The sequence below is a fragment of the Heptranchias perlo genome, chromosome 6 (assembly GCF_035084215.1).
Source record: "Heptranchias perlo isolate sHepPer1 chromosome 6, sHepPer1.hap1, whole genome shotgun sequence".
Lineage (NCBI taxonomy): Eukaryota > Metazoa > Chordata > Chondrichthyes > Hexanchiformes > Hexanchidae > Heptranchias > Heptranchias perlo.
Genome location: NC_090330.1, coordinates 54,860,585 through 54,888,124, shown reverse-complemented (window position 1 = coordinate 54,888,124; position 27,540 = coordinate 54,860,585). Strand labels below are relative to the sequence as shown.

The 27,540-nt window shown below is 45.4% G+C and overlaps 1 protein-coding gene across 1 annotated transcript in view; it reads right to left on the bottom strand.

Annotated features, from left to right (window-relative positions):
* tyr (tyrosinase) overlaps positions 1–27,540 on the bottom strand; it is a 69,169-nt gene that overhangs the window by 39,509 nt on the left and 2,120 nt on the right. Inside the window, exon 2 of the mRNA XM_067986697.1 lies at positions 2,948–3,164. Within this exon, the coding sequence (XP_067842798.1) occupies positions 2,948–3,164 (217 nt within the window). The remainder of the gene's footprint in view (positions 1–2,947; positions 3,165–27,540) is intronic.

Below are 27,540 nucleotides of genomic sequence, written 5' to 3'. Positions count from 1 at the left end.
GACTATGCCCCCTAGTTCTAGAATCTCCAGCTAGGGGAAACAACCTCTCAGCATCTACCCTGTCAAGTCCCCTCAGAATCTTATATGTTTCAATGAAATCACCTCTCATTCTTCTAAACTACAGGCCCATTCTACTCAACCTCTCCTCAAAGGGCAACCCTCTCATCCCAGGAATTAATCTAGTGAACCTTCATTACTCCGCCTCTAAGGTAAGTATATCCGTCCTTAGATAAGGAAACCAAAATTGTACACAATACTCCAGGTGAGGTCTCACCAAACCCCTGTACAAGTGTAGTAAGACTTTCTTACTCTTGTACTCCAACCCCCTTGCAATAAAGGCCAACATTCCTAATTGCCTGCTGTACCTCCATGCTAACATTTTGAGTTTCTTGTACGAGGACACCCAAGTGTCTCTGAACACCAACATTTAATAGTTTCTCACCATTTAAAAAATATTCTGTTTTTCTATTCTTCCTACCAAAGTGAATAACCTCACATTTCCCCACATTTCCCCACATTATATGCCATCTGCCACCTTCTTGCCCACTCACTTAACCTGTCTCTATCCCTTTGCAGACTCTTTGTGTCCTCCTCACAGCTTACTTTTTCACCTAGTTTTGTATTGTCAGCAAACTTGGATACATTACACTCGGTCCCTTCATCTAAGTCATTAATACAGATTGTAAATAGCTGAGGCCCAAGCCCCGATCCTTGCAGCACCCCACTAGTTACAGACTGCCAACCTAAAAATGACCCGTTTATCCCTACTCTCTGTTTTCTGTCCATTAACCAATCCTCTATCCATGTTAATATATCACCCCCAACCCCATGAGCCCTTACCTTGTTTGACAACCTTTTATGTGGCACCTTATCGAATGCCTTTTGAAAATCCAAATATACTACATCCACTGGTTCCCCTTTATCTACCCTGCTAGTTACATCCTCAAAAAACTCGAATAAATTTGTCAAACATGATTTCCGTTTCATAAAACCATGTTGACTCTGTCTAATCATATTATGATGTTCTAAGTGCCCTTTTACCACTTCCTTAATAATGGATTCCAGCATTTTCCCGACGACTGATGTCAGGCGAACTGGCCTGTAGTTCCCTGTTTTCTCTCTCTTTCCTTTCTTGAATGGCAGGGTTACATTTGCAATCTCCCAATCCACTGGGACCATTCTAGAATCTAGGGAATTTTGGAAGATCATAACCAATGCATCGACTATCTCTGCAGCCACATGTTTTAGAACCCTAGGCTGTAAGCCATCAGGTCGAGGGGATTTATCGGCTTTTAGTCCCATTAGTTTCTCCAGTACTTTTTCTCTACTGCTAATAATTACTTTAAGTTAATCCTCTCATTAGCCCCTTGGTTCCTCACTATTTCTGGTATGCTTTTTGTGTCTTCTACTGTGAAGACAGATACAAAATATTTGTTTAACGCATCTGCTATTTCCTGATTCCCCATTATAATTTCTCCTGTCTCAGCCTCTAGGGGACCCATGTTTACTCTTGCTACTCTCTTCCTTTTTACATACTTGTAGAAGCTCTTACAATCCACTTTTATATTTCTTGCTGGTTTAACCATAACCTTCACATTAATAATGAGCTGCAGCCCTTCAATAGCAGCTGGGGTTTGCAGTCCCCAGCTAACTGTGCTACAGGTCAAGCTTGCTGGGGATATTTTTCATGGAGGACGGACTAGCATCGCAAAATTCATCCATGCTAGCCTTCTGGACTGTTGGCCTGGGTGTACCAATGGCAGGAGACAGCTGAGCCCTGACTAAGCCACTCTTGCAACACCAGGGGCTAATGCATTTAACATCGCGGCTGGAACTATTTTCCTCTTTTTCACCTCTCCCCTCCACCATTTCTGCCAAAAATGTGTGGCATTAATACATTTAGTGCTGTCTGTACTGTAATTGCAGTGTGCTGCACAAAGCTAAAGCCTTGGAATGACCTTTCTTATAGCAGTAAGGATAAACGTGAAAAGATTTAATTTTTGTCTCTATGTTGTGTTACAAAATCAAACCGATCATACTTGTGAAATAAGAGGAGCAGGCAGCCCAGTGACTGTAATACGTAATACCAGGTTAGAGGAAATCTCAGCGTGGTTGCCAATCACCTCCAGAGACCGTTGAGAGTTGGTTCATATGGTCCTAAGGACAGCATTAAAACATTCCTACAGCCCAGGATAAATCCAACTAAAACTTTTTTGCATTCCTATCAATATTATAGGAAAAAAACAGAAAATGGGAATTGCTTCCAAATGTATCAGGCCTGACTCCCTGTGGAATAAACTGTATAGTTTACACTTGTGCATCCTGCCTTAGGAACACTGTTAAAATAAACAAGTCAGTATTCCCTTTCTAGCACTTCAATACTATAATATTACAAGATTACACACGATCCATATACTTGAGAAGGAAAAATTTGCAGGGCTACGAGCAAAGAGTGGGGGCAATAGGAATAGTTTGATAGCTTTTTCAAAGAGCTGGCACAGGCATAATGGGCCGAATGGCCTCTTGTGGTGAATGATACTATAACTTTAAACAGATTAAAAAAATGTACCATTTGCTGTGGAAGATGGTAGTGGCGAGCAACATAATGAATTGGCAGCAGCTGTCTTAGCTGCACCGTAGCTATTATTTAGGGAGGAGGTTGCTGGCAAGAATGACACCAGCTGTTTTAGCCTGGTTTTAAATCTATCAAGGACTCCCCAATTTGAAACCATTTTCCTTCTCTTTTCTCCCCCCACATAGGTACACATTGTTTCTGACATTTCTCGTCCTGACAGTTACACTTCAAAAGAACATCGTTGCTCAGGTCATAAACAAATAACATTAATCAGGCATGCCAAAGACATCGTGATGAGCTATATCTGGAAATAGACACCCACGTTTTCTAAAGCACATGCAAACTTTAAAAGAGAAAGCATAAAAAAAATACCTTCCAAAGTATTCCGGAAGCTAAAATTAGCAAACTTATTAAAGGGTAGAGTTTCATATTCTGTCAGACTTAAACAAAATTCCACTTCCGCTGAGTTGGGAAGCCTTGGGGTTCTATTTTGATCCTGATTCCCTGGATTACGTAGAATGGGTCCCTCAGGAACGCCATTACACAGAACGTCACGACGGTTGTAATCCTCTGGCCTGCTGCAAATTACCTGTGCCAAAAAATATATATAAAATATGGATTTTCTCACTGATATACAAAGCACTGAGAACAGATATTTTTAATTTTTTTAACTCAATCGCTACTTTAAATTTACAAGAACATGATTGAATTTACGTGTACTGTAGTACAGTGTGTTTGAAATGCCTTCGACTATGTTTTCCGTCAGAGACTTGATCCTCTCTAAGAAGCACGGGGTTTCCTAAAGCTATCACTCTGTCCCAGAAGCATTCTGGTACTATATAGTTTATTAACCTTGTTGAGGTAGTGGACTACATACTCCCATAATGCTACACGCCTATAATCTCTAGAATGATTTTTTTGTGTGTGATTGACAGTAAGACTGGCCATTTGCAAATTGTTCCAGGACTTACTGTTTGTTAGGCCCACCCCTTTCCCCTTCTTGTGAAGACAAAGACTTGATGAATGACACTAATGAAGACCCACAGAATCCATTAATAGGAGCAGTGAATACTTTAAAAAAAATTTATATGTAGAAAAAATGTAAAACATAAATTTTGAACTCTTTTGAGGTAATTTCCACAGTAGACAATACACTATAAATGAACTAATCTTTATAGTATGCATAACCTTCCATAGTATTACTCATGGGTACTCAGGGTCTGGGGTTGTGGTGTTTAGCATGATCTTATTGTGATCTGGGGAATGGTGCACAATGGAGAGGGGGAAAGGGTACCTTCCCCTAGCCCATCAAGCCAAACTTCCCCTAAGCTCCTCCCCTGCCCTAGCAATGAACTCACATCTTTCTCTGGTTTCTCTCCTATCTCCCCTTATACCCTCTCCAAGCTAATCTTGTCCATGAAACCCACCTCCTGCTTCCTCGACCCTATTCCCACCAAACTGCTGACCACCCAACTGCCCTTCCTGGCCCCCCATGTTAGCTGATATTGTTAATGGTTGCCTCTCCACGGGTACTGGCCCCTCCCCTTCAAATCTGCCGTCATCACACCCCTTCTCCAAAAACCCACCCTTGACTCCTCTGTCCTTGCAAACTACCACTCCATCTCCAACCTCCCTTTCCTCTCCAAAGTCCTTGAACGTGTTGTCGCCTCCCAAATCTGTGCCCATCTATCCCACAACTCCATGTTTGAACCTATCCAATCAGGTTTCTGTCCCTGCCACAGCCCTGAAACGGCCCTTATCAAAGTGACAAATGACACCAAGATCCCTCTGACCCTAGGCAAGACAGAGGGTCAGAGGGATCTTGGTGTGCAAGTTCACAGATCCCTGAAGGCGGCGGAACAGGTAGATAAGGTGGTAAAGAAGACATATGGGATACTTGCCTTTATTAGCCGAGGCATAGAATATAAGAGCAAGGAGGTTATGATGGAGCTGTATAAAACACTGGTTAGGCCACAGCTGGAGTACTGTGTGCAGTTCTGGTCGCCACACTACAGGAAGGATGTGATCGCTTTGGAGAGGGTGCAGAGGAGATTCACCAGGATGTTACCAGGGCTGGAGCGCTTCAGCTATGAAGAGAGACTGGGAAGATTGGGTTTGTTTTCCTTGGAGCAGAGGAGGCTGAGGGGGGACATGATTGAGGTGTACAAAATTATGAGGGGCACAGATAGGATGGATACTAAGGAGCTTTTTCCCTTCGTTGAGGGTTCTATAACAAGGGGACATAGATTCAAGGTAAAAGGCGGGAGGTTTAGAGGGGATTTGAGAAAGAACTTTTTCACCCAGAGGGTGGTTGGAGTCTGGAACTCACTGCCTGAAAGGGTTGTGGAGGCAGGAACCCTCACAACATTCAAGAAGCATTTGGATGAGCACTTGAAATGCCATAGCATACAAGGCTACGGACCAAATGCTGGAATATGGGATTAGAGTAGACAGGGCTGATGGCCGGCGCGGACACGATGGGCCGAAGGGCCTCTATCCGTGCTGTATAACTCTATGACTCTATGACTCTATGACATCCTTCGTGACTGTGACCGTGGTAAACTATCCCTCCTCATCCTTCTCAACCTGTCTGCAGCTTTTGACACGGTTGACCACACCATCCTCCTCCAATGTCTCTCCTCCGTCGTCCAGTTGGTTGGGAATGGTCTTGCCTGGTTCCATTGCAACTATCCAGTCATAGCCAGAGAACCGCCTGCAATGGCTTCTCTTCCCTCTTCCGCACCATTACCTCTGGAGTCCCCCAAGGATCTATCCTTGGCCCCCCTCCTATTTCTCATCTACATGCTGCCCCTTGGCGACATCATCTGAAAACACAATGGATGAGCAGAAATTTCCTCCAACTGAAACTATTGCCTTCAGCCCCCGTCACAAACTCCGTTCCCTAGCCACCGACTCCATCCCTCTCCCTGGCCACTGTCTGAGGCTGAACCAGACCGTTCGCAACCTTGGCGTCCTATTTGATCCTGAGATGAGCTTCCGACCCCATATCTGCTCCATCACCAAGACCGCCTACTTCCACCTCCGTAACATCACCCGTCTCTGCCCCTGCATCTGCCTTTGTTACCTCTAGACTTGACTATTCCAATGCTCTTCTGGTTGGTGTCTCACCTTCCACCCTCCATAAACTTGAGCTCATCCAAAACTCTGCTGCCCATACCCAAACTCGCACCAAGACCCGTTCTCTCATCACTCCTGTGCTCGCTGACCTACATTGGCTCTCGATCAGGCAATGCCTCGATTTAAAAATTCTCACCCTTGTTTTTAAATTCCTCCATGGCCTCGGCCCTCCCTATCTCTGTAACCTCCTCCAGCCCTACAACCTGCCGAGATCTTTGCGCTCCTCCAATTCTGGCCTCTTGCGCATCCCCGATTTTCATCGCTCCATCATTGGTGGCCATGCCTTCAGCTGCTTAGGCCCTAGGCAGCTGAAGGTATGGCCGCCAGGGTGAGGGAGGGTAATGGTTTTAATGGGGACAAGGGCATCGAAGATGGAGGTGAGGGCGTGAGTGAGCAGGTCGGTAGCTGCAGAAATGTTGTGGTGAATAGAGGGCCAAAGGCTAGACGGTTGGGAATTTGAAAATGCCGTTGTAAGCGACTTCAGGGAGAGTATTTTCCAGGGGCGGACACAGAAGGAAGTGGGGTTTGGAGGGGGAAGGGAGATGTCTGTGGAGAGGGATACAAGGAAGTGATCAGAGATGGCCTTATCTGTGATTGACAGGATGGGATGATCATGGTATCATCGTATGTTGCAGCAAAGAAGGAGTCTATTCTGCCCGTCATGCCTGTGCTGAATCTTTGAAAGAGCTATCCAATTAGTCCCACTTCTCTACTCTTTTCTCATAGCCCTGTAAATTTTTTCCCCTTCAAGTATTTATCCAATTCCCTTTTGAAAGTTATTATTGAATCTGCTTCCACCACCCTTTCAGGCAGTGTAAAACAACTCTATGTAAAAAAAATGTTTTCTCATGTCGCCGCTGGTTCTTTTGCCTTAAATCTGTGTCCTCTGGTTACCAGCCCTTCTGCCACTGGAAACAGTTTCTCCTTATTTACTCTTTCAAAACCGTTCATTATTTTGAACACCTCTATCAAATCTCCTCTTAACCTTCTCTGTTCTAAGGAGAACAACCCCAGCTTCTCCAGTCTCTCCACATAACTGAAGTCCCTCATCCCTGCTACCATTCTAGTAAATCTCTTCTGCACTCTCTCGAAGGCCTTGACATCCTTCCTAAATTGTGGTGTCCAGAATTGAACACAGTACTCTAGCTGAGGCCCAACCAGTGCTGTATAAAGGTTTAACATAACTTCCTTGCTTTTGTACTCTATGCCTCTATTAATAAAACCAGGGATCCCGTATGCTTTTTTAACAGCCTTCTCAACTTGTCCTGCCACCTTCAAAGTTTTATGTACATATACCCTCAGGTCTCTCTGTTCCTGGACCCCCTTTAAAATTGTACCATTTAATTTATATTGCCTCTCCTCATTCTTCCTACCAAAATGTATCACTTCACACTTCTCTGCGTTAAATTTCATCTGCCATGTGTCTGCCCATTTCACCAGTCTGTCTATGTCCTCCTGAAGTCTGTTACTATCTTCCACATTGTTTACTACATTTCCGAGTTTCGTGTCACCTGCAAACTTTGAAATTATACCCTGTATACCCAAGTCCGGGTCATTAATATATATCAAAAAGAGCAAAGGTCCTAATACCGATCAGTGGGGAACATCACTGTATACTTCCCTCCGGTTTGAAAAACAACTGTTCACCACTACTCTCTGGGGCATGATTTTAAAAGGGAAAAATGGGTGGGTTGGGGGCGGGGGGGCATTCAAAATCGCAACCATTTCAGACCCGCTTCCAACCCGCCCACTTCGGCTTTTCACCGAGGCGGGACGATGGGGTGGGCACCAACCCGCTCCCAGGAGGCGGATTGGTGCTTAAATCCTTTCAAGGAGGCTGCGGGCCTCCATTTTTACAGAGTTTCCACTTTCCCAAGCCTTCTCTTTCACACCTCGTGAAAGAAGGCAAGAAGGCCCGAAACTAACAGGTAAGTGCCTTTCTGGCAGAGCTTGTGGGCCCGGAGAAGGAGTGCTTCCCCCAGGTGCAACAAGCCTACCTGCAGTGACCCCCCAATGATCGCGGACCCCCCCAATCTTTGACCCCTCCCCCAACGATCGTGAACCGCCACGATGACCCCCGATTCCCCCCAACAATCGCGGACCCCTGCCTCCCACCCCTAACGATCGCGGACCCCCGCGATGACCCCCGATCCCGACTCCCTCTCCATGACTGACTCCCGATCCCTCCTCCTATGACTTACTCCCCCCGTGACCCCCATGCCCACCAGTGCCCCCGTGCCAACCCATGCCCTTGCCCACCCATGCCCGTAGAAACAAAGACTTACCTGAAGATCTACCTGAACATGTCCTCTCCCTGGCTGCCCTCCCATCCGACTGAGGCCAGCCTGTCAATCAGACAGCAAACCAACAAGAAAAAATAACAGACGTCCTTCTGGCAAAATTGTAAGGACATCCGGGAAATCCGTACTTCCAGGTTTCCCATCTGCAATTTGACCCCCCCGCCCCCTTCCCGGCTCGGGGTCAAAATCATGACCCTTGTTTCTGTCCCTTAGCCAATTTTGTATCCACGCTGCCACTGCCCCTATAATCCTAAGGGCTTTAATTTTGCTTACAAGTCTATTCTGTGGTACTTTATCAAATGCCTTTTGAAAGTCCATATACACATCAACCGCACTACCTTCATCAACCCTCTCCGTTACTTCGCCAAAGACCTCAATCAAATTAGTCAAACACAATTTTCCGTTAACAAATCCACGCTGACATTCATTTATTAGCCCATACTTTTCCAAGTGCTGATTAATTTTGTTCTGGATTATTGTCACTAACATTTCCCCACCACCGACGTTAAGCTGACTGGCCTGTAATTGTCAGATTTACTCCTCTCCCTTTTTTTGAACAGGGGTGTAACATTTGCAATCCTCCAGTCCTCTGGCACTGCGCCTATATCTAAGGAGGATTGGAAGATTGTGGCCAGAGCCGCCACATATTCTACCCTTACTTCTCTTAGTAACCTAGGATGCAACCCATCTGGACCGGGTGACTTTTCTACTTTGAGTACTGCCAACCTTTTAAGTACCTCCTCTTTATCTATTTTTATCCTATCCAATATCGTTCCTACTTCCTCCTTTACTGCTACAAGGGCAGCATCCTCTTCTCTAGTGAAGACGGATGCAAAGTATTCATTTAATACCTCAGCCATACCCTCTGCCTCCACATGAAGATCTCCTATTTTGTCCCTTATAGGCCCTACCCTCCCTTTGACTACCCTTTTACTATTTATATGTTTATAAAAGACTTTTGGGTTTCCTTTTATGTTAGCTGCTAATCTATTCTCATACTCTGTCTTTGCCCCTCTTATTCCCTTTTTTAGATCTCCTCTGTACTTTCTGTATTTAGCCTGGTTCTCTACTGTATTATGAACCTTGCACTTGCCATAAGCCTCCTTTTTCTGTTTCATTTTAATCTTTTAATCTTTAGCCATCCAGGAAGCTCTAGCTTTGGATGTCCTTTCTTTCCCCCTCGTGAGAATGTGTCCACTTTGTATTCGAACGATCTCCTCCTGGAAGGCCTCCCATCATTCAATTACTGTTTTGCCTACCAATTTTTGATTCCAATCCACCAGGGCAAGATCCCTTTTTAACTCACTGAAATTAGCCCTTCTCCAGTTAAGTATTTTTATGCTTGATTGTTCATTGACAATTTCCATGACAATTCTAAATCTAACAATATTATGATCACTGTTCTCCAAATGCTCCCCCACAGAAACATGTTCCACTTGCCCCACTTCAGAGAGGTCACGTGAGATGGCAAGCTCGAGGGGGTGGCCGTGAATATGGGTAGGGGAGTTCATATTGAGGAGAGATAAGGGAGAATAGGAAGGCAATGAGCTCTGAGGAGAAAGGGCATGATGAGTTGAGATGGAGGTTGAAATCACCAAGGATGAGAATTTACTCGGTGCAGAGGCTGGGGGAGGAAAGCAGTGAAGATATGTCGGTCAGAAATTTGGTGTGGTACTTGGGTGATGCTGGAGAATGAGGATTTTAAAGGAGAGGCGAGAGGGGTGCAACAAGGTGAGGTGCTCAAAGGAGGAGAAGGTGCCAAAGGAGTAGGGGGACAGATCAAGGTGTGATTTGGTGATTTAGTACAGCGGGGAGAGGCAGGGAATAGAGCACCACAGGGAATCCAGGAAGGTTAGCGAGAAACAGAATTTTAAAATTAAATTTAAAATCGCAAGACCTCAAAAGAATTACGGACTTACACATTTACTAGTGTCAGGAATGCTGTGAATGATAATGGCTAATGTTCAGAGAACATTTTTTCTCCTGGATCTGATTTCTAATCAGAAAGTTGTATCCGAGTTGTTTGTCCAGTCAGAAAATCTGGGCGTGCCTTTAAATCACGAGAATTTATTTATGATTGACAGCACAGCTACTGATTCTAAGTGCCACTTTCCCTGTCAGGTGCAGACTGAGGAGAGAAAGAGGCAGCCTTAAATGCATTCTAGGAGTTGGAGTCTATCAGAGTGACACACGCATTGGTACTAGTGCATTCGGGGAGTTGTAGTGTTCCCTGTATGGGGTGACACTGGAACATTCTGAGACTCTACTATTTGGCTTGATCCCCTTCATTCAGGACCTGAAGAAACTGCAACACTCTAGATGCAGGTCTTTTACATAGTGACAAGCCTCCAAATTTTAAAAAAAATTATAAAAGCAAACACTCAAAAATCAATTGTATATGTAAGTTTAATTATATTATTCTGAATTATTTAATTTTTCAATGTGTTTTATGTTAGAAACTTATTTTTATGGCTGTCTCCTGAAGTGACCCACAAAGATGGCAACCAAAATAATTTCCAAAATAATATTTTGAGTGATTTCATTGGTTATCTTTTTAAATTGGCATCTGTTTTGTCATTTGCATTTGCCACTTAATTAGGTATGAACTGTAACATTCAGTTGTAATTATTTGGTGTTTTATGAAAATGATATTTCAGCCAATCAAGTACAAGTGTGATTTACACTTACAAGTGTGACAGTTGTATGCTAGGGAGAAGAATTTTATATAGAAATGTGATGCATCTACAGTGCTTTCATCACACTTGCAAAGTATCTGTCGCACAAAAAAAATCCAAATTGGCTCAAAAAACAATCAAAAAACATTTGCTTTACTGCCTCTAAAATTTTTCTCACTGACTTCCTTCCAAATCCTCCCAGTGGCTGTGTACAGTCCTCTCAGTGGCCGCGTACAGTCCTCTCAGTGGCCGTGTACAGTCCTCTCAGTGGCCGTGTACAGTCCTCTCAGTGACCATGTACAGTCCTCTCAGTGGCCGTGTACAGTCCTCTCAGTGGCCGTGTACAGTCCTCTCAGTGGCCGTGTACAGTCTTCTCAGTGGCCGTGTACAGTCTTCTCAGTGGCCGTGTACAGTCCTCTCAGTGGCCATGTACAATCCTCTCCACCCAGCAAACATAATAACCTTCAACTCACTGTGTGCACCTGTGGTCATTTTGTCACACGTACAAATTTCTGTGTCACACTATACAAATAAAAAGCCAGTCATTTCCTGCTGGTTTCAGAAAAAACTTTCCCAGCAACAGAAAACACCTCTAAATGACCAGAGGATATGCCCAAGAGCAATTACCCTCTACTTGACCTCAGGTCATACCAATTTATGTCATTAACACCTTAGGTACAGGTCAGGTTGCACGCAGCTTCCCGCTTAGCAGCAGAATAATACATTTTGAACTACATGGTATAATCTTCCTGTCCTTATAAAACAGGGCATCCGCTGACTTATTGTGGGTAATTTTTCTCTTCAATGATTGGGCAGTAAACTGGCAAAGCAGATTACCTTCCCATTGTAGAACCCGCCCGACTGAAATCAATGGAAGTAAAACGAGGGCGGGTTCTATAACAGGCAACCGTTCCATGCTGCCAGTTTACCCCCCAGGTGAAGGTGAAATTTACCCCCAACGTGAGCAATGCCACAGATGATATGCTGGTATATAATAAATCACATCCTCATGTGATATTTCATTTCACACTTGACCACAATATTCCTTAACTCATAATTTGACATTCACAGAATCATAGAAAGTTACAGCACAGAAGGAGGCCATTTGGCCCATCATGTCCGTGCCGGCCGAAAAAGAGCTATCCAGCTTAATCCTACTCTCCAGCACTTGGTCCGTAGCCCTGTAGGTTACGGCACTTCAAGTGCACATCCAAGTATTTTTAAATGAGTTGAGGGTTTCTGCCTCTACCACCCTTTCAGGCTGTGAGTTCCAGACCCCCACCACCCTCTGGGTGAAAAAAATTCTCCTCAGCTCCACTCTAATCCTTCTACCAATCTCTTTAAATCTATGCCCCCGGTCACTGACCTCTCTGCATAGGGAAATAGGTCCTTCCTATCCACTCTATATAGGCCCCTCATAATTTTAGACACCTCAATTAAATCAACCCTCAGCCTCCTCTGTTCCAATGAAAACAACCCCAGCCTATCCAATCTTTCCTCATAGCTAAAATTTTCCAGTCCTGGCAACATCCTTGTAAATCTCCACTGTACCCTCTCTACTGCAATCACATCTTTCCTGTAATGTGGTGACCAGAACTGTAAGCAGTACTCAAGCTTTGGCCTAACTAGTGTTTTACACAGTTCTAGCACAACCTCCCTGCTCTTATATTAGCCTCGGCTAATAAAGGAAAGTATCCCGTATACCTTCTTAACCACTTACCTACCTGTCCTGCTACCTTCAGGGATCTGTGGACATGCTCTTCCTCTACACCTCTCAGTGTCCTCCCATTTATTGTGTACTCCCTTGCCTTGTTTGCCCTCCCCAAATGCATTACCTCACACCTCTCTGGACTGAATTCTATTTGCCACTTTTCTGCCCACCTGACCAGTCCATTGATATCTTCCTGCAGTCTACAGCTTTCCTCCTCACTATCAACCACAAGGCCAATTTTTGTATCATCTGCAAACTTCTTAAGCATGCCCCTTACATTTAGGTCTAAATCATTAATATACAAAAAACAAGTGACTTGTACTGATCCCTGTGGAACCCCACTGGAAACAGCCTTCCAGTCACAAAAACACCCGTCGACCATTACCCTTTGCTTCCTGCCACTGAGCCAATTTTGGATCCAACTTGTCACTTTCCCTTGGATTCCCCCCAACCCTGCAACCTTACTCACTATGAGTAAAAACCATTAGAGATATGCTTTGGGTCAAAAATTTCTCCATTCTGTTCCAGATAGAGTTATGATTTTTAGATCGTAGTGTTGCTTCATTGGAAATTTTTATAACATTAGCACATTTGGGATGCTCTATTGACAGTAGTTTGCGCACCCTGGTAATTTGCCAGTTTCTTGTGTTGGAAACTAAAAAAAAATGGCTGGCAAAAAAATGTATTTTATTTTGATTTAGTACTGTTGTATGCATCTAGTCCCGAAAAATACATTATTTTTTGTTTGTTAATTCTTGGGATTTGGGCATCACTGGCAAGGCTCGCATTTATTACCCATCTCTAGTTGCTTTGAACTGAATGGCTTGCTAGGCCACTTCAAAGGGCATCTAATAGTCAACGACATTGGTGTGGGACTGGAGTCATATATATGCCAGACCAGGTAAGGACGGCAGGTCACTAAAGGACATCAGTGAACCAGTTGGGTTTTTACGACAGTCTAATAGCTTCATAGACACTTACCAACCTTCTATTTCCATATTTTTATTTAAACTGAATTTAAATTCACAAACTGCCATGGTGCAATTTGAACTCACACTCTCCAGACTATTAGCTCAAACCTCTGGGTTAATAGTACGGAAGCATAACACTATGCTACCGTATCCATATCTAGTGTCGGCTCTCCACCCTGGCCCCAAGCAGTTTCACATTTTCTGGAATCACGGGTTTGAGTGGAACACAAAAGTTCAAATCATTCAAAAATACTCATCTCCTGTGGCCACCTTCTAAGATTCTATAAAAATTGTCTGAATGTCTTTTCTGGCTTTTCCATCCACTCCTTTGCAAATCTTTTGTGTAATTTTCCATTCCACATTATAAGATGTCACATCTGAAAAATACATTGGAGGAAAAATTGGTTAAGGGTCCGTTCTGGGCGATGATGCGCTAACACCTCGCGCCTGATGGACCCTGGGCAGGCAAGACGCAAGTTTGGTCCCAAAGGAGCACTTACCTGCAATCAGCATTCCTCTCCAGGCCTTGCACTTGGAATGAATGCAATTTGCTCTTTCCACCATCAGAGGGAGCTCCATCTCTTAAAGGGAAGATGTTTCCTAGAAACCTCTTAAAGGTAGCTGGTACCTGTTATTTGCTGAAAATAGCAGTCTACTGTCTGCATGAAGTCTGAACAGAGATCAGACATCGCAAATGTAAAAAACAGATGCAGATCCCATCCCTATGTTTACACACTGATGAGTTATGTTAAAACATTGAATAAAGGTTGCGCATTACTAAATTCCACATCCTCCAATGTGCACACCAGACCTCACCAGTCTGCCGATCTGAGTTGGTACCAGGCCTGCGAGAGTGCATGCACCAAGGTTCCCTGCTGATACACTAGAGACCCTGGGTGCGAGAGGTGGACAGAAGGAGGGACATCCTTTATCCACAGTGGGAGGGAGGGGGGGGCAAGAGGCCATCCAGACATATACTCGAAAGACAGTGGGAGGCAGCGGGGGACGCAGTCAATGCCAGGCGCACAGCATCATGAACATGGATGCAGTGCAGGAAGAAGTTCAATGCTTTGACATGAGTGGGCAAGGTGAGTGAGGTCAACTGTCAAGTGGTGTCGCCTAGCAACTGCACCACGCACTATACCCCCCATCACCCACATACCAACAAACTCTTTCCATCAGTACTCAACTCTTCCAATCAGATGCTTCCTCCCGCCCTTACACATTACCACTGTTTCAAGCCGCCCACCCACAACTCACAGGCCACACACACTGGCAGCTATTCAACTATGACAGGCACATCATCCAGGCACACGCCTCGCTTTCTTGAAGGAGAAGGTGACGCATATCAAGAGGCAGCAAGTAGCAGTGGCATTTAGCCCCTCGAGCCTGTTCCACCATTCAGTGAGATCATGGTGGACCTGTGACCTAACTCCATATACCCGCCTTAGCCCCATATTCCTTAATACCCTTGGTTCACAGAAATCTCTCAATCTCAGATTTAACATTCACAGGTAAGCTAGCATCAACTGCTGTCTGCAGAAGAGTGTTCCAAACTTCTCCCACCCTTTGCGTGTAGAAGCATTTCCTAACTTCACTCCTGCACGTCCTGGCTCTAAATGTTAGGCTATGTCCCGCGTCCTAGTATTGAAGTCTAGAAGACCTCCAAAAATGGTTACAAATGTCTCGGCAGCCAGAGCTAATAATCCAGCCACTAACCTGTAATCCTGCATGGTCCCTTTAAATAGCGTCAGTTGGGGTGGGGGTGGGGGGGGTCCTCCAGGCACTCTAAGACACGTTCAGATGGTCGGGGTTAAGACTGTGTGTTGAGTTGAGCGTTAAGTCCCAAAATGATGTCTATCACTTTAAATCAGTGTTGCACACTGATTGAAGCCATTTTCTCCCTCCTTTACATGATTCCAGCGTTTCTAATCCGCGCCTGCGCAAACTCCTATACCAAGATGGCGTCTGGCGCACATCGTGCAGGAAATGTGCGAGCGCATCCAAGACGCCATCTTAGATGTCGGAGAGGCCGTGTAGCGCCCAACACGGCCCAATTTAGCGCCCATTTTCTCTTTTCAAACAGTTACCATGAAGAGACCTGCTTCAATGTCACCAACGCCTCATAGGTATAGGATAACAATGGCTTTCATTGATATCCTTATGAATGAAACAGTCAAGGCCAATGGAAGGAAAACTGAATAAACCTAGAAAGACTGTCGCTTCTCTTTACAGTGTCGATCAATATTAGCTGGATAGTGGCCTTATTTCATATTTAGATGTATAGTTTTCTAAATTGTGAGCTCAGCTAGTCTCATTAAATTACTAGATCATGAAAAAAAATGATGCATCAGAGTTTGGCAGAAATCCAAAGTGATTTGAATTTAAACTTTACCCAATATAAAAAAATTCACGCCCAATACAGACTACTTCAGCATGGCTTCATGTGAACTAAACAGACACTCATACACTTAACCTGTCAAATTGAATGCTAACGATGAAAGCCTATTAAAATACAAATTGCTCAAAGATCCAAGTAAAGACTGCAAAAAGAGCAATAAAATATCACTAGGCAGCACGAACCAGTTTCAGAGAAATGCAGGTTGTCACCTTGGCCCCAACTTTTCTCAGGTCTGGGGTGAAGTCTCGGCGCAAAGGTTTGAGGAGTGGATTGGTGGATTGGAAAATCTGCCAAGACCTGGAAACATGGGGGTAAATTTTAACCCCCAAGAGCGGTTGGATTGGGGGCGGATGGGGGGGTTAAAGCCGGTGGGACAATATTTAAAGGGCCGGATGAAGCACTTAAAGTGCTTAAACCTGTTAACTTTTTGTGTATTGAGCTATACAAGCCATTTTAACTGCTCCCGACTTCAAATACGTCATGGAAACGGGGGCAAGTTGCAGCTGGCCCTCAATTGGACCTTTAAACCAGTGATTGACATGTGAAGAAAAGATGAGTTTTTGTAGCAGGGTAATCAGTTCTCTCAGACAAACCTTTGGCTGGGATTTCTTTGTGTTTAGACTGAGAATTCTTGGTTCACAATCAGAATTCTTGTGCTCACACATATTCACCTACATTTTGGACCCCCTCAAACTGACATCAGGATTGGTGGGGGTGGGTGCAATGGATTTATTCTGCAGTATACCTGAGGAGGAGACACATCACCATCCGCGGCAGGCCGGCCTGCAGTTCTGGGAGATAGAGGTGCACAAGACAGAGGTGCGCCACAAGGACCTGGAGAAGAGCAGAGAGGGGACCAATGCAGGGGCCGAAGTCGTAGGCGGCACTACCCACGAGAGGGTTTACAGGCAGACTCTGAGCTTCCTGGACCTCTATGAGGAGCAGTGCCTGTGCAGGCTCAGATTGAGTCGCCAGGTGGTCGCAGACATCTGCCTGCTCCTTCATGCAGAGCTGCTCCCGGCTGAGCCTGGTGGCCACGCAGTTAAAGTCACCACTTCCCTCAATTTCTTCGCCTCCATATTCTTTCAAGGTGTCACCGGTGACATCACCAGAGTCTCTCGGTCATCTGCACATAAGTGTAAATGACAGTTCACTGATGGCTTGTTTGCCAGGACATCTGCCTATGTCAACTACCCCTGTGACGATATCAGCCAGACTGAGAGGGCAGTGGGTTTCCACTCTCTGGCTGGCTTTCCACGGGTGCAGGGTGCAATTGGTTGCACACACATAGTAATCCAAGCACCTGCACATAAACCAGGACTGTTCATCAACCGAAAGGGATATCACTCCATCAATGCGCAGCTGGTTTGCGACCACTGGAAGAGGTTTCTGCAGGTGTGTGCCAAATTCCCTGACAGCTGCCATGATTCCTTCATTTTGCGCGAGTCCAACATCCTGGCCCTCTGCCATGCACAAGAGACACTTAAGGGCTGGCTCCTTGGAGACAAGGGATACCCCCTGCAGACGTGGCTCATGATACCTGTAGGAAGCCCCATCAACGAGGCACAGCAGCGGTACGACGATAGTCACATCACCACCAGGTCTGTCATGAACAAGCCATTGGAATGCTCAAGATGTGCTTCAGGTGCCTGGATTGATCTGGGGGAGCCCTTCAGTACTCACCAGCGAGGGTGTGCAGAATAATAGTCATGTGTTGTGTACTGCACAAAATCGCGCAACAGAGTGGGTTACAGGTGAAGGAGCTCCAATGCGCTTGTGAAGCATCCGCTTCTGCCGGCAACATTGAAGAAGAAGATGAGGAGGAGGAGGAGGAGGAGGAGGAGGAACCCATTGGCAGAGCAGCGCCACACATGGGAGCTCGTGATGCTAGGGAGTCACTCATATCTGATGGATTACCATAGGGAGATCTGAAGATAGTGATGTACTCAGACCACCTAGAACAACCCCAGCCCCCCAATCCCACCGCCCCCCCCCACCCCCACCACTTGCACAAAACAGTCCTTCAAACACACAGACACCCATCGTACACATGCCCAATGGGTGGCATCATGTCTTGGCGTTCATGATAAAGCACATGCAAGGGCGCTTTCACAAAAAGGACTCAAGAATGGGCAAGACGTGGCAGTGATGGTGAGAATTACAACATTTAATGTGCATTTAACAAAAAACAAATATAAATGAAAAACATGACATTCCATCAGATATCGCTTGTACATACTCTTGGTGATTACAAAACCTTTGCCTTCCTCTTCCTAGCACTTCTACGTGGTGCATCCCCTGTGGCTTCAGCAGAGGTAGTGGCAGGTTGCTCAGATCCCACCCTGACTGCTGACATGCTTTCGGCCTATGGCCTCAGGGTTGTGGAGCCCGTGAGGACCCCACCAAAGGCTGCTCCACCTGCACCTGTGCAGGGCCAGACGCGGCCATCGGGAGAGGAGGCAGCATTACGGGTACTGGTTGAGAGGGGGGCAACGGGTGAGACGTGGGAGCGCTTTGAGTGGAGTCCCCACTTCCATGTCACCTTTCGCCATGATCCCTCTTTAGGGTCACAGTCACATCACTCCTACCACTCTGCTGGACAACAGTTTGGAGCACTTCTGTGACACTTTCTAAGGCCACAGCTAAAGTATCTGTCTGCCTGTTTAAGGTGGCAGAAAAGTAAGCACCCTGAGTCCACACAGCCATAGTCATGGCCTGAATGGATTAGTTTGTGAGCCGTGCTTGAAGCCAGGGTGCGCTTTGTCCTTTGTTGCTCCATGTCTTTAAATTCCTGCTTTCTCCCTCCAAATCCATGGTTGCAATGGCCCTTTAAATACTCCAGCTCCCAGCATGTTATTTGGATGCGCAGCACACCCACTGCGCAGCTTGGAGACGCAAAACTCGGAAGTCGCATTAACGGCCTTCAATTGAGTCGCAATCGCTCGAGACACCGCATGCAAAGTTTTTCCGGGTTTCCCACACACATATTGCACCCCCCCCCCACCCCACCCCACTGAGTTCCCGCGGTACGTTGAAATTTACCCCCAGGCTCCCCTGAAGAACTCAATTGGGATTTCCTGTGGGGGCAGGGACATGCAGTAGTTCCATCTGCCTATAAATGGCCTGACATTCAACATGAGGTGGGGCCAACAGGATGGCATCTGCCGCCTTCTGAACACCTAGCAACTTGGATGTCAGAAAGCTCTTGGGGTAAAAATTGGTATGCATTGCACCCATTTCCTGGGCATAAAATGGCACAACGATAACAAATTTAGCAGTGAGATGGCCTGCGCCAAATTTGCGTGTGTGTTTGGGGCACTGCTAAATTCATCATGCCCTTTTTTTTAAGCATCCTGGACGGCCGCCTAAAACAGGCGTTAAGTACCTTGCACAGATTAATGAGGGGCCTAATGCATGTTTAAGGATCCCTCTGAGAAATTGGTTTCCGATGCCCAGAATTGCTCCCCTGACACTACAGTGCCCTGATCCCTTCCTCCCTTCTTTGCCGCAGCACCCCCTGTTCACGGGACTTACCGTCGAGCCGCTGCCAGCCAGGCAAATGGCTTTAATGCCCAATTTCGGATTGGGTTCAGGCGCATGTGGTGGCCCCAGCACCACCTTCACACCCAAAACTGGCAGCCGATGAATTTCTACCCTGTTGACTTCCAAGTCAATAGAGAGATGCAAATTGGACCCACAAGAATATCCAGGCCTGGGTTTAGGCCTAGAACACCATCAAATACTGGAAGCAGTATCAAGAAAATTGGTCCTCTAAAAAGAGGGCTGATTACCACATTTTTACAGATTTTTCATTCAGTTGCACCGTTTCTTCCTCACAGCTTTATCTTGTACCCTTGATTCTGGCATGGGCTCTAATCCAATTTATTTTATTCAGGTGACCCTATCCATCTCCGGATACTCTGGCGAGGTCATGAGTGCAGGTCACCGACCCAACAGGTTCGAGGAATGTCAGCCCCCATAATTGAACAGCTTAATTTCGAGGCCAATTCAGTTTATTTGATAATTCACGGTGTGTGAAATATTTTGGGACATTTCAACATGAATAAATCACTATATAAATCTAAGCCTTTCTTTCTTTTCTTTCTCTGGTTCTTTCCTGCTCAAATTTTTATCTTTGTATATGCCTCTTTCTTTTAGTCTCTCTCAGTATGGCTCTCACACTATTTTCCATTGTGGTGTCTGTACCTCTCTATTTGTGTCCCACTCTTTTTTTCATTCTTTCTTGAAGCCTCTCATTCCCTGTCTCCCTCCTTTCCAGTGCAAATTTGTAAGAAATTTCACAGCTCTGTACTCGATATTCTCTTGGTTCAGTGTCACTCTCATTAGCAGACCCTATCTCCCCGGCAGTCAGGAGTTCACTTTTACTGCTCAGTATCCAGTTAAATGATAATATGTCTGAGGGACCATTACATAGACTCCTTACTGCATGTATGCTGGATACTGATTATCTCGCATGTGCCACTACATGCATTCATTCTCCTGTCTTTTCAGGAGGCAGATTAAAAAGTCAGTGAGACGAGATGAATTGAAAACCAACAAACTGCTTATTTTACATGGAATACCTGAAAGAACAGAATACAATTTGTTCTGTAAGATATATCTATTTTCTACTACTTCTCATGCCATGTAAAAATAATTTGTCACTGTCACTTTCTAGGCAGAACTCACCTACAATCTAACGATCCTTTGACTTCCTCTGTTACAATGCCTCAGCCTGGATTCCCTTTTACTCCCTGACAGACTCAAGAGGGAGATCTCTCTTTGTCTTTCACTGCCTAAAACCCCCACCAAAAGGAGAATAAGAAATCAAAGACTATCTACAGACCCCTCTCTCACCACTTGAGTGTTGAAGGTTGGTCTTCTGAGCCACCAATCATAGTTAGCATCTAGACTGAAAAGACACGGGGCTAGAAATTCGGCCGTGTAGCGTGCGTTTTTCAGGCGCTATGCGGCCTCCTGAGACCTGAAATGGCGTCCGGAATGCACGCTCACACTTCAGGCGCAGATAATTAATGCCAGCAGCATGTAAGTAAGGAGAATATGTGTTAGATCAGTGTGCAATGCTGATTTAAAGGGATACCATGTTGGCACTCAATGCTACAGTCAACGTACTGTCTTAACCACAACCAGCTGAACATGTTTAGATGGCTTCGAGGACCCCCCACCAGTGTTATTTAAAGGGACAATGCAGGATTTACAGGTGAATTGCTGGATTATTGCATCTGGCTGCTGATGCAATTGTACCTGTTTTTGGAGGCCTCCTATACTTGAATACTAGGACTAGGGGACATAGCCTCACATTTAGAGCCAGGACTTGCAGGAGTGAAGTTAGGAAACGCTTCTACGGAAACGTTTGGAACGCTCTTCTGCAAACGGCGGGTGATGCTAGCTCAATTGTTTATTTTAAAATCTGAGATTGATAGATTTTTGTTAACTAAAGGTATTAAGGGATACAGGGCTATGGCGGATGTGTGGAGTTAGGTCACATATTAGCCATGATCTCATTGAATGGGGGAACAGGCTCGAGGGGCTAAATGCCACTACCACTTGCTGACTCCTGTTATGCGGCACCTTCTCCTGCAAGAAAATGGGACTTGTGTTGATGAGTGTCCTGCAGGATGTTTGGGTGATGCGCCTGTCATGGTTGAATAGCTGCCAATGTGCGTGAGGCCTGTGAGTTGTGGGAGTGTGGCTTGAAACAGTGGTAATGCGTGAGGGTGAGAGGAAGCATCTGATTGGAAGAGTTGAGGACTGATTGAAAGAATTTGTTGGTATGTGGGTGATGGGGTGTGTAGTGCATGGAGCAGTGGATGTGGCTAGTGTGCAGTTGGTAGGAGATGCCACTTGACAGTTGCCCTCACTCACCTTGACCACTTGTATCGAAGTATTGAACTTCTTCCTGCACTGCATCTATGTTTGTGGTGCTATGTGTCTGGCATTGACTTCGTCCCCTACTGCCTATTGAGCATATGTCTGGAGGGCCTCTTGCCCCCCTGCAGATATAGGATGCCCTGCCTTCTGTCCACCTCATGCACCAAGGCCTCTAGTGCATCATCAGAGAACATTGGTGCACACTCTCTCGCAGGCCTGGTACAAATTCAGATTGGCAGATTGGTGAGGTCAGGCATGCAGATTGGAGGATGTGGGATTTAGTGTTGCGCAAACCTTCATTCAATGTTTTTAACATAACTCATCAGTTTGTAAACATAGTGACGGGACCTACACCTGTGTTTTACATGCACAATGCCTGATCTCTGTTCAGACTCCGTGCGGATCCGTATCTAATATTTTGCACATACGAGGTGCAGACTGCCTTTAAGAGGTGCGAGCAACTCACGCGATTTCTGGTCCTCCCTGCTGGTGAGAAGTTCGAAGCTGGTGAGAACATTGCAGCTAGGCCTGACTGCTCGTGCTACAATCAGGTAAGTGAGCAGGCAGCATGAATCTCATGGAACCACCGGGCGCATGTTAATCGCACACCGCGATTCTTACACCCGGATTCGGAGGTTAACCGATTTAACCCCACAGTGTGGAGGCTTATGGCACAGTTATGCCTATTCAGCTAAGCACCCCCCCCCCCTACCCCGCATCCTGTCCCTGCCAGACATATGGAATGAAAACCCTTCTTATATAGCCGAGCCTCTGGAAGACTGATGGCTGTGCAAGACCAACTTCTCAGTGCATTGGACTGCCTACCAGGGAGCCTGCGCACAATGTTGGAGAGCATGGAGGAGTCCACCTCCAACTTGTGTGGGGTATTCATGTAGGGCATGGAAACAATTTAGTTAACCATGGAGCATGTGGTCAACTCTATGAACACTGGGCCCAAAGTGATGGGGCCTCTGGTGATAGCACTGACAGCATCGGTGGAAACTCAAACTTCTGCCATCTTAGCTCTTTCAAAGCATAAACAAAAGCATGGATAGGATCTTTGAGAGTGCTACATCATTCCTGCACTCTGATCTCGAGTGGAGCAGTAGGAGTACTGAGGCCCAGTCCCGGGATAACGGCAGTGGCACCATGGGAGAGGCATATGCTGTTCCCTCTCAGGATTGCAGCATGCCTGCTCCCTTTCTAACCTCACCACCAGTGTCTATTTTGATGCCAGACAGCCAGCTGAAGCAAAGTGCCACGGCCGCTGTCAAGATGCTGCAGTCTGCAGCCGTGCCCGATAAGGCCAGAACTCCTCGAGGTCGCCCACCACGGCCATCTCAGTGCCCTCACTGTAAGTTCAGCAGCCTTCCTGTAGCCACTGGGGAAACACCCAATAGGAGCACCAGAATAGGCAAATGAGCATGGAAGACAGGCACAAGAGATTTGCACAAGTATGATTTTTAGCTTTCAAACTTCATTATAATCTTTTGGGAAATGAACCATTATGAACCACTTTATTGTTGTGTAGCTGTTGCTTTGCTTTTTTGTTGGTGTATGTTAGGAGGGCATTCATCTGCTGGGTGTAAGGAGTGGGTGTGATGGTAGGAGGCGTTGTTGGTGCATTGTGTGGGAGGGATACCGTTCGTTTATTATATGTTGGCATAGAGCTCTGGCAGCATTACTAGTCCTTGTTCTTCCTGTTCGTCCTTGACTTCCTGCTCATCCTCTTCCTCCTTCACTTCTTCCTCCTGAGGTGGCTCCAATGGTTGTTCCCTTTGTAGGGTGAAGTTATGGAGCCTGCAACAGATCACAACAAATCTGGAGACTATCTTAGGGCTGTACTGAAGGACGCCTCCAGACATGTCCAGGCAACAGAACCTATGTTTCAAAAGGCCAATAGTGCTGTATCAGAGCTCTGGTTGAGGTGTGGCTTTGATTGTAGCATTCCTCAATGTCTGTGCTTGGGTTCCTAACAGGAGTCATGAGCCAGGTGGTCAAGGAATGGCCTTTGTCCACAAGCAGCCAGCCTGACACCCAATGGTCTGGATGGAAGAGAGAGGACTGGAGCAAGATAAAGGCATCTTGCCTACTGCCATGAAACCAAGCACAAACCTGCATGATCTGCTGCCTGTGGTCACACACCAGCTGGACTTTCAAGGAGTGGAAGTTCTTCTTGTGAATGTACTTGTCGGGGTCTTTGTATAGAGCACAGAAGGCTTTGTGGATGCAGTCAATTATGCCCTGCACCTGGGGGAAGCCCGCAATTCTGGTGAAGCCCAAAGCTATTTCGAGTTACATCGAAACCACAGCACAGAAACACGCCATTCGGCCCAACTGGTCTATGCCAGCATTTATGCTCCACACGAGCCTCCTCCCTCCCTACTTCATCTAACCCTATCAGGATACCCTTCTATTCCTTTCTCTCTCGAGTGCTTATCTAGCTTCCCCTTAAATGCATCTATGCTATTTGCCTCAACTACTCCTTGTTACACACCCATTCTGCAAGTTTATTAATGTCCTCTTGCATTTTGATGCATTCTTCCTTTGTATTAACTACATCCAGCAATTTGGTGCCGTCCGCAAATTTTGAGATTGTACTTCCAACTCCCGAATCCAAATCGTTAATGTAAATTGTGAACAACAATGGTCCCAGCACCGATCCCTGTGATACGCCACATTCCACCTATTGTCAGTCTGAGTAGCTACCCTTAACCCCTACTCTCTGTTTTCTGTTTTGTAGTCAGCTTGCTATTCTGCTGCCTGTCCCCTGACACTACATGCCTTAGCCATGAGTCTACGAAGGCCTTTTGGAAATCCAAATATATTACATTTATTGCATTACCCTTGTCTACCCTTTCTGTTACTTCTTCAAAGAATTCAATAAGGTTGGTGAAGCACAACTTTCCTCTGAAATCCTTGCTGACTATTCTTTATTATATTTTCATTCTCTAGATGTTTTTCAATTACATCTTTGAGTAAAGATTCCATTATCTTTCCTACCACCAATGTTAAGCTAACTGACTTGTTCTATCTCCCTTTTTAAACAAGCTCATTCATCTTGTTTTGCTGACTCCATTGGGAAGGTGATAAATTGGTTGTGCTTAGCGAGGAGGGCATCTGTGAGCTGCCTGATGTGGCAACGGACTACAAATTGACTAATGTCACTGATGTCACCTGTTGTAGCTTGGACTGACTCTGAGACGTAGAAATTCAGGGCCACAGTGACCTTGACAGGCATAGGCAGTGATGTGCGTGCCCTGGTTTTGGGCTGCAGCTGGTGATGCAGCAGGGGTCACAGCTCTGTCACGGCCTCCCTTGTGAAGTGGAGCCACTGGACACATTGCTCCACAGTTAAGGAATACCCAAGAGGTGTATGTCCTCCTATGCTCTCCCTTTCTTCGCCCTCTTTTGCCAGCAGCTACAGGTCTCTTCCTTCCTGCTCTCCTTGCTCCTCATCCTCCAGCTCCAATGGCAGACCGAGCAACATACCCATAATGTCACCCCAGCAGATAGATAGTGCTGAAACTTCAAAAAGTCACAGTCCATGAGTTTTGAACATAGGAACATAACAAATAGGAGCAGGAATAGGCCGTATGGGTCCTTGAGCCTGCACCGCCATTCAATCAGATCATGGCTGATTTTCGATCTCAACTGCACTTTCCTGTCCGATCCCTATATCCCTTGATTCCCCTAGAGTCCAAAAATATATCTATCTTAGCCTTGAACCATAGAAAAGATACAGCACAGAAGGGGGCCATTTGGCCCATCGTGTCCGCGCCGGCTTGAAGAACAACCAGGTGCCCATTCTAATCCCACCTTCCAGCACCCGGTCTGTAGCCCTGCAGCTTACAGCACTTAAGGTGCAGGCCCAGGTACTTTTTAAAAGAGTTGAGGGTCCTTGCCTCTACCACCAATTAGAGCAGCAAATTCCATACATCCACCACCCTCTGGGTAAAAAAGTTTTTCCTCATGTCCCCTCTAATCCTTCCGCCAATCAGCTTAAATCTATGTCCTCTAGTTCTTGAGCTCTCCACTAGGGGAAACAGGTACTTCTTGTCTACTCTATCTAGGTCCCTCATAATTTTGTACACCCCAATCAAGTCTCCCCTCAGCCTCCTCTGCTCCAAGGAAAACAACCCCAGCCTATCCAATCTCTCCTCGGAGCTGCAATTTTCAAGCCCTGGCAACATTCTTGTAAATCTTCTCTGCACTCTTTCCAGAGCAATTACGTCCTTCCTGTAATGTGGTGACCAGAACTGCGCACAATACTCCAGCTGTGGCAATACCAGCGTTTTATACAGTTCCATCATTACATCCCTGCTTTTGTATTCTATACCTCGGCTAATAATGGAGAGCATTCCGTATGCCTTTTTCACAACCTTATGTACCTGTACTGCCACCTTCAGGGATCTGTGCACATGCACTCCAAGGTCTCTCACTCAATATACTCAATGCCTTATCATCCACAGCCTTCTGGGGTAGAGAAGTCCAAAGATTCATAACACTGCTAAAGCAGCCAAGACAGCCAAAAAAAGGCCTAAAAGCCCACTAGAAGCCTTGAAAGACTAAACAGAGACTTACCTGAACTCAGTTCAGGATCCCTTTAAATAACGCTGCTGTAGCCTGCTTCCTGACTGTTGGCACCATGAATGATCAAATTTGCGCTCTCATAGTTAAATTTTGGAAATGGGTCCCTCAACAGGCAAAGGACCTTTATTTTAATATTTTAATGAGGCCTCTGCAGCATTCAGGCAGCTGTCCGGGATGACTAAACTTCGCCCGATCCAATATGATGGCTGGCACGCTGCTAGGGGAGATCGCGATCCGAAAATCTTCTCCATCATTCATTTTACGCCCAAAAAATAGGCGAAATTAAGTTGAATTTTTCTCTCTTAACATATTTTCTCCTTGAAATGTTCTTGTGCTACTATTCAATATTTTTATCTTGTTATTCACATGTTTTTCAGTTAGAATGGAATACAAGCGTCCACAGCCCAAATAAATCTTTCTATTAAAGCTACAATTTGATAAATTGTAAACTTACAAACCTCCTAATTTCAAAATGAACCATTCTTGTGTGGTTCCCCAGAATATGTACTATGATAATTGTTAAGAGTGAAACGGTACAATAAAAATTGGATTGCACTATGTTTCAGTTTTCACAATTCCATAGCTGGTTTTGATATGACCCTTCATGCAGTGTCCATTTCAATATTTTATCAAAATTGAGAAACTAAAAGAGAAAACAAGGTAAGAATTGAGTAGGTTATGCTAAGTTTTAAAAGCCAAAATGTTATGGGAAGAGGAAAAGACAGTTATGGAGTTCCACATTTTTGAGGTCCTGTGAAAGAGTGAGCTAGAGTAATAAGATTGCTTTCAACAATAATATATCTGATAATATTATTATGTAATATATATAACATACATTATGACTTTAAGAAATTAACATCACACAACCAGAAAAATATTGATATTCAAAAGCCTTCAATATACTCTTAAGAGTGAGTGAGCCTTGACTCAGTGGTAGCATTCCTGCCTCTGAGTCTGAAAGTTATGGGTTTGAGCCCCACTCCAGACAGTCCTGGCGAGTGGAGACGAGAGTTCCGGTCCCTGAATACTGGGTTAACATCCAGCGGAATACTCGTATTCAATGGGAGTGGAGTGACAAACCCCAATCGCATCTCCCTGGTAGGCAGTTTAGAGTCTAGCTAATGACTTGTCCGTGTAAAAAACGTCTGCTGGATATAAAAAGCAGTGGAAGAAATGGATTGCCACATGCGAGGTTAGGCACAGAACAGAAAGAAGAAGAATATACTTTTAACATATAGTAACAATATTTCATCAATATGAGTATGTACAGAACAACTTTAAAAA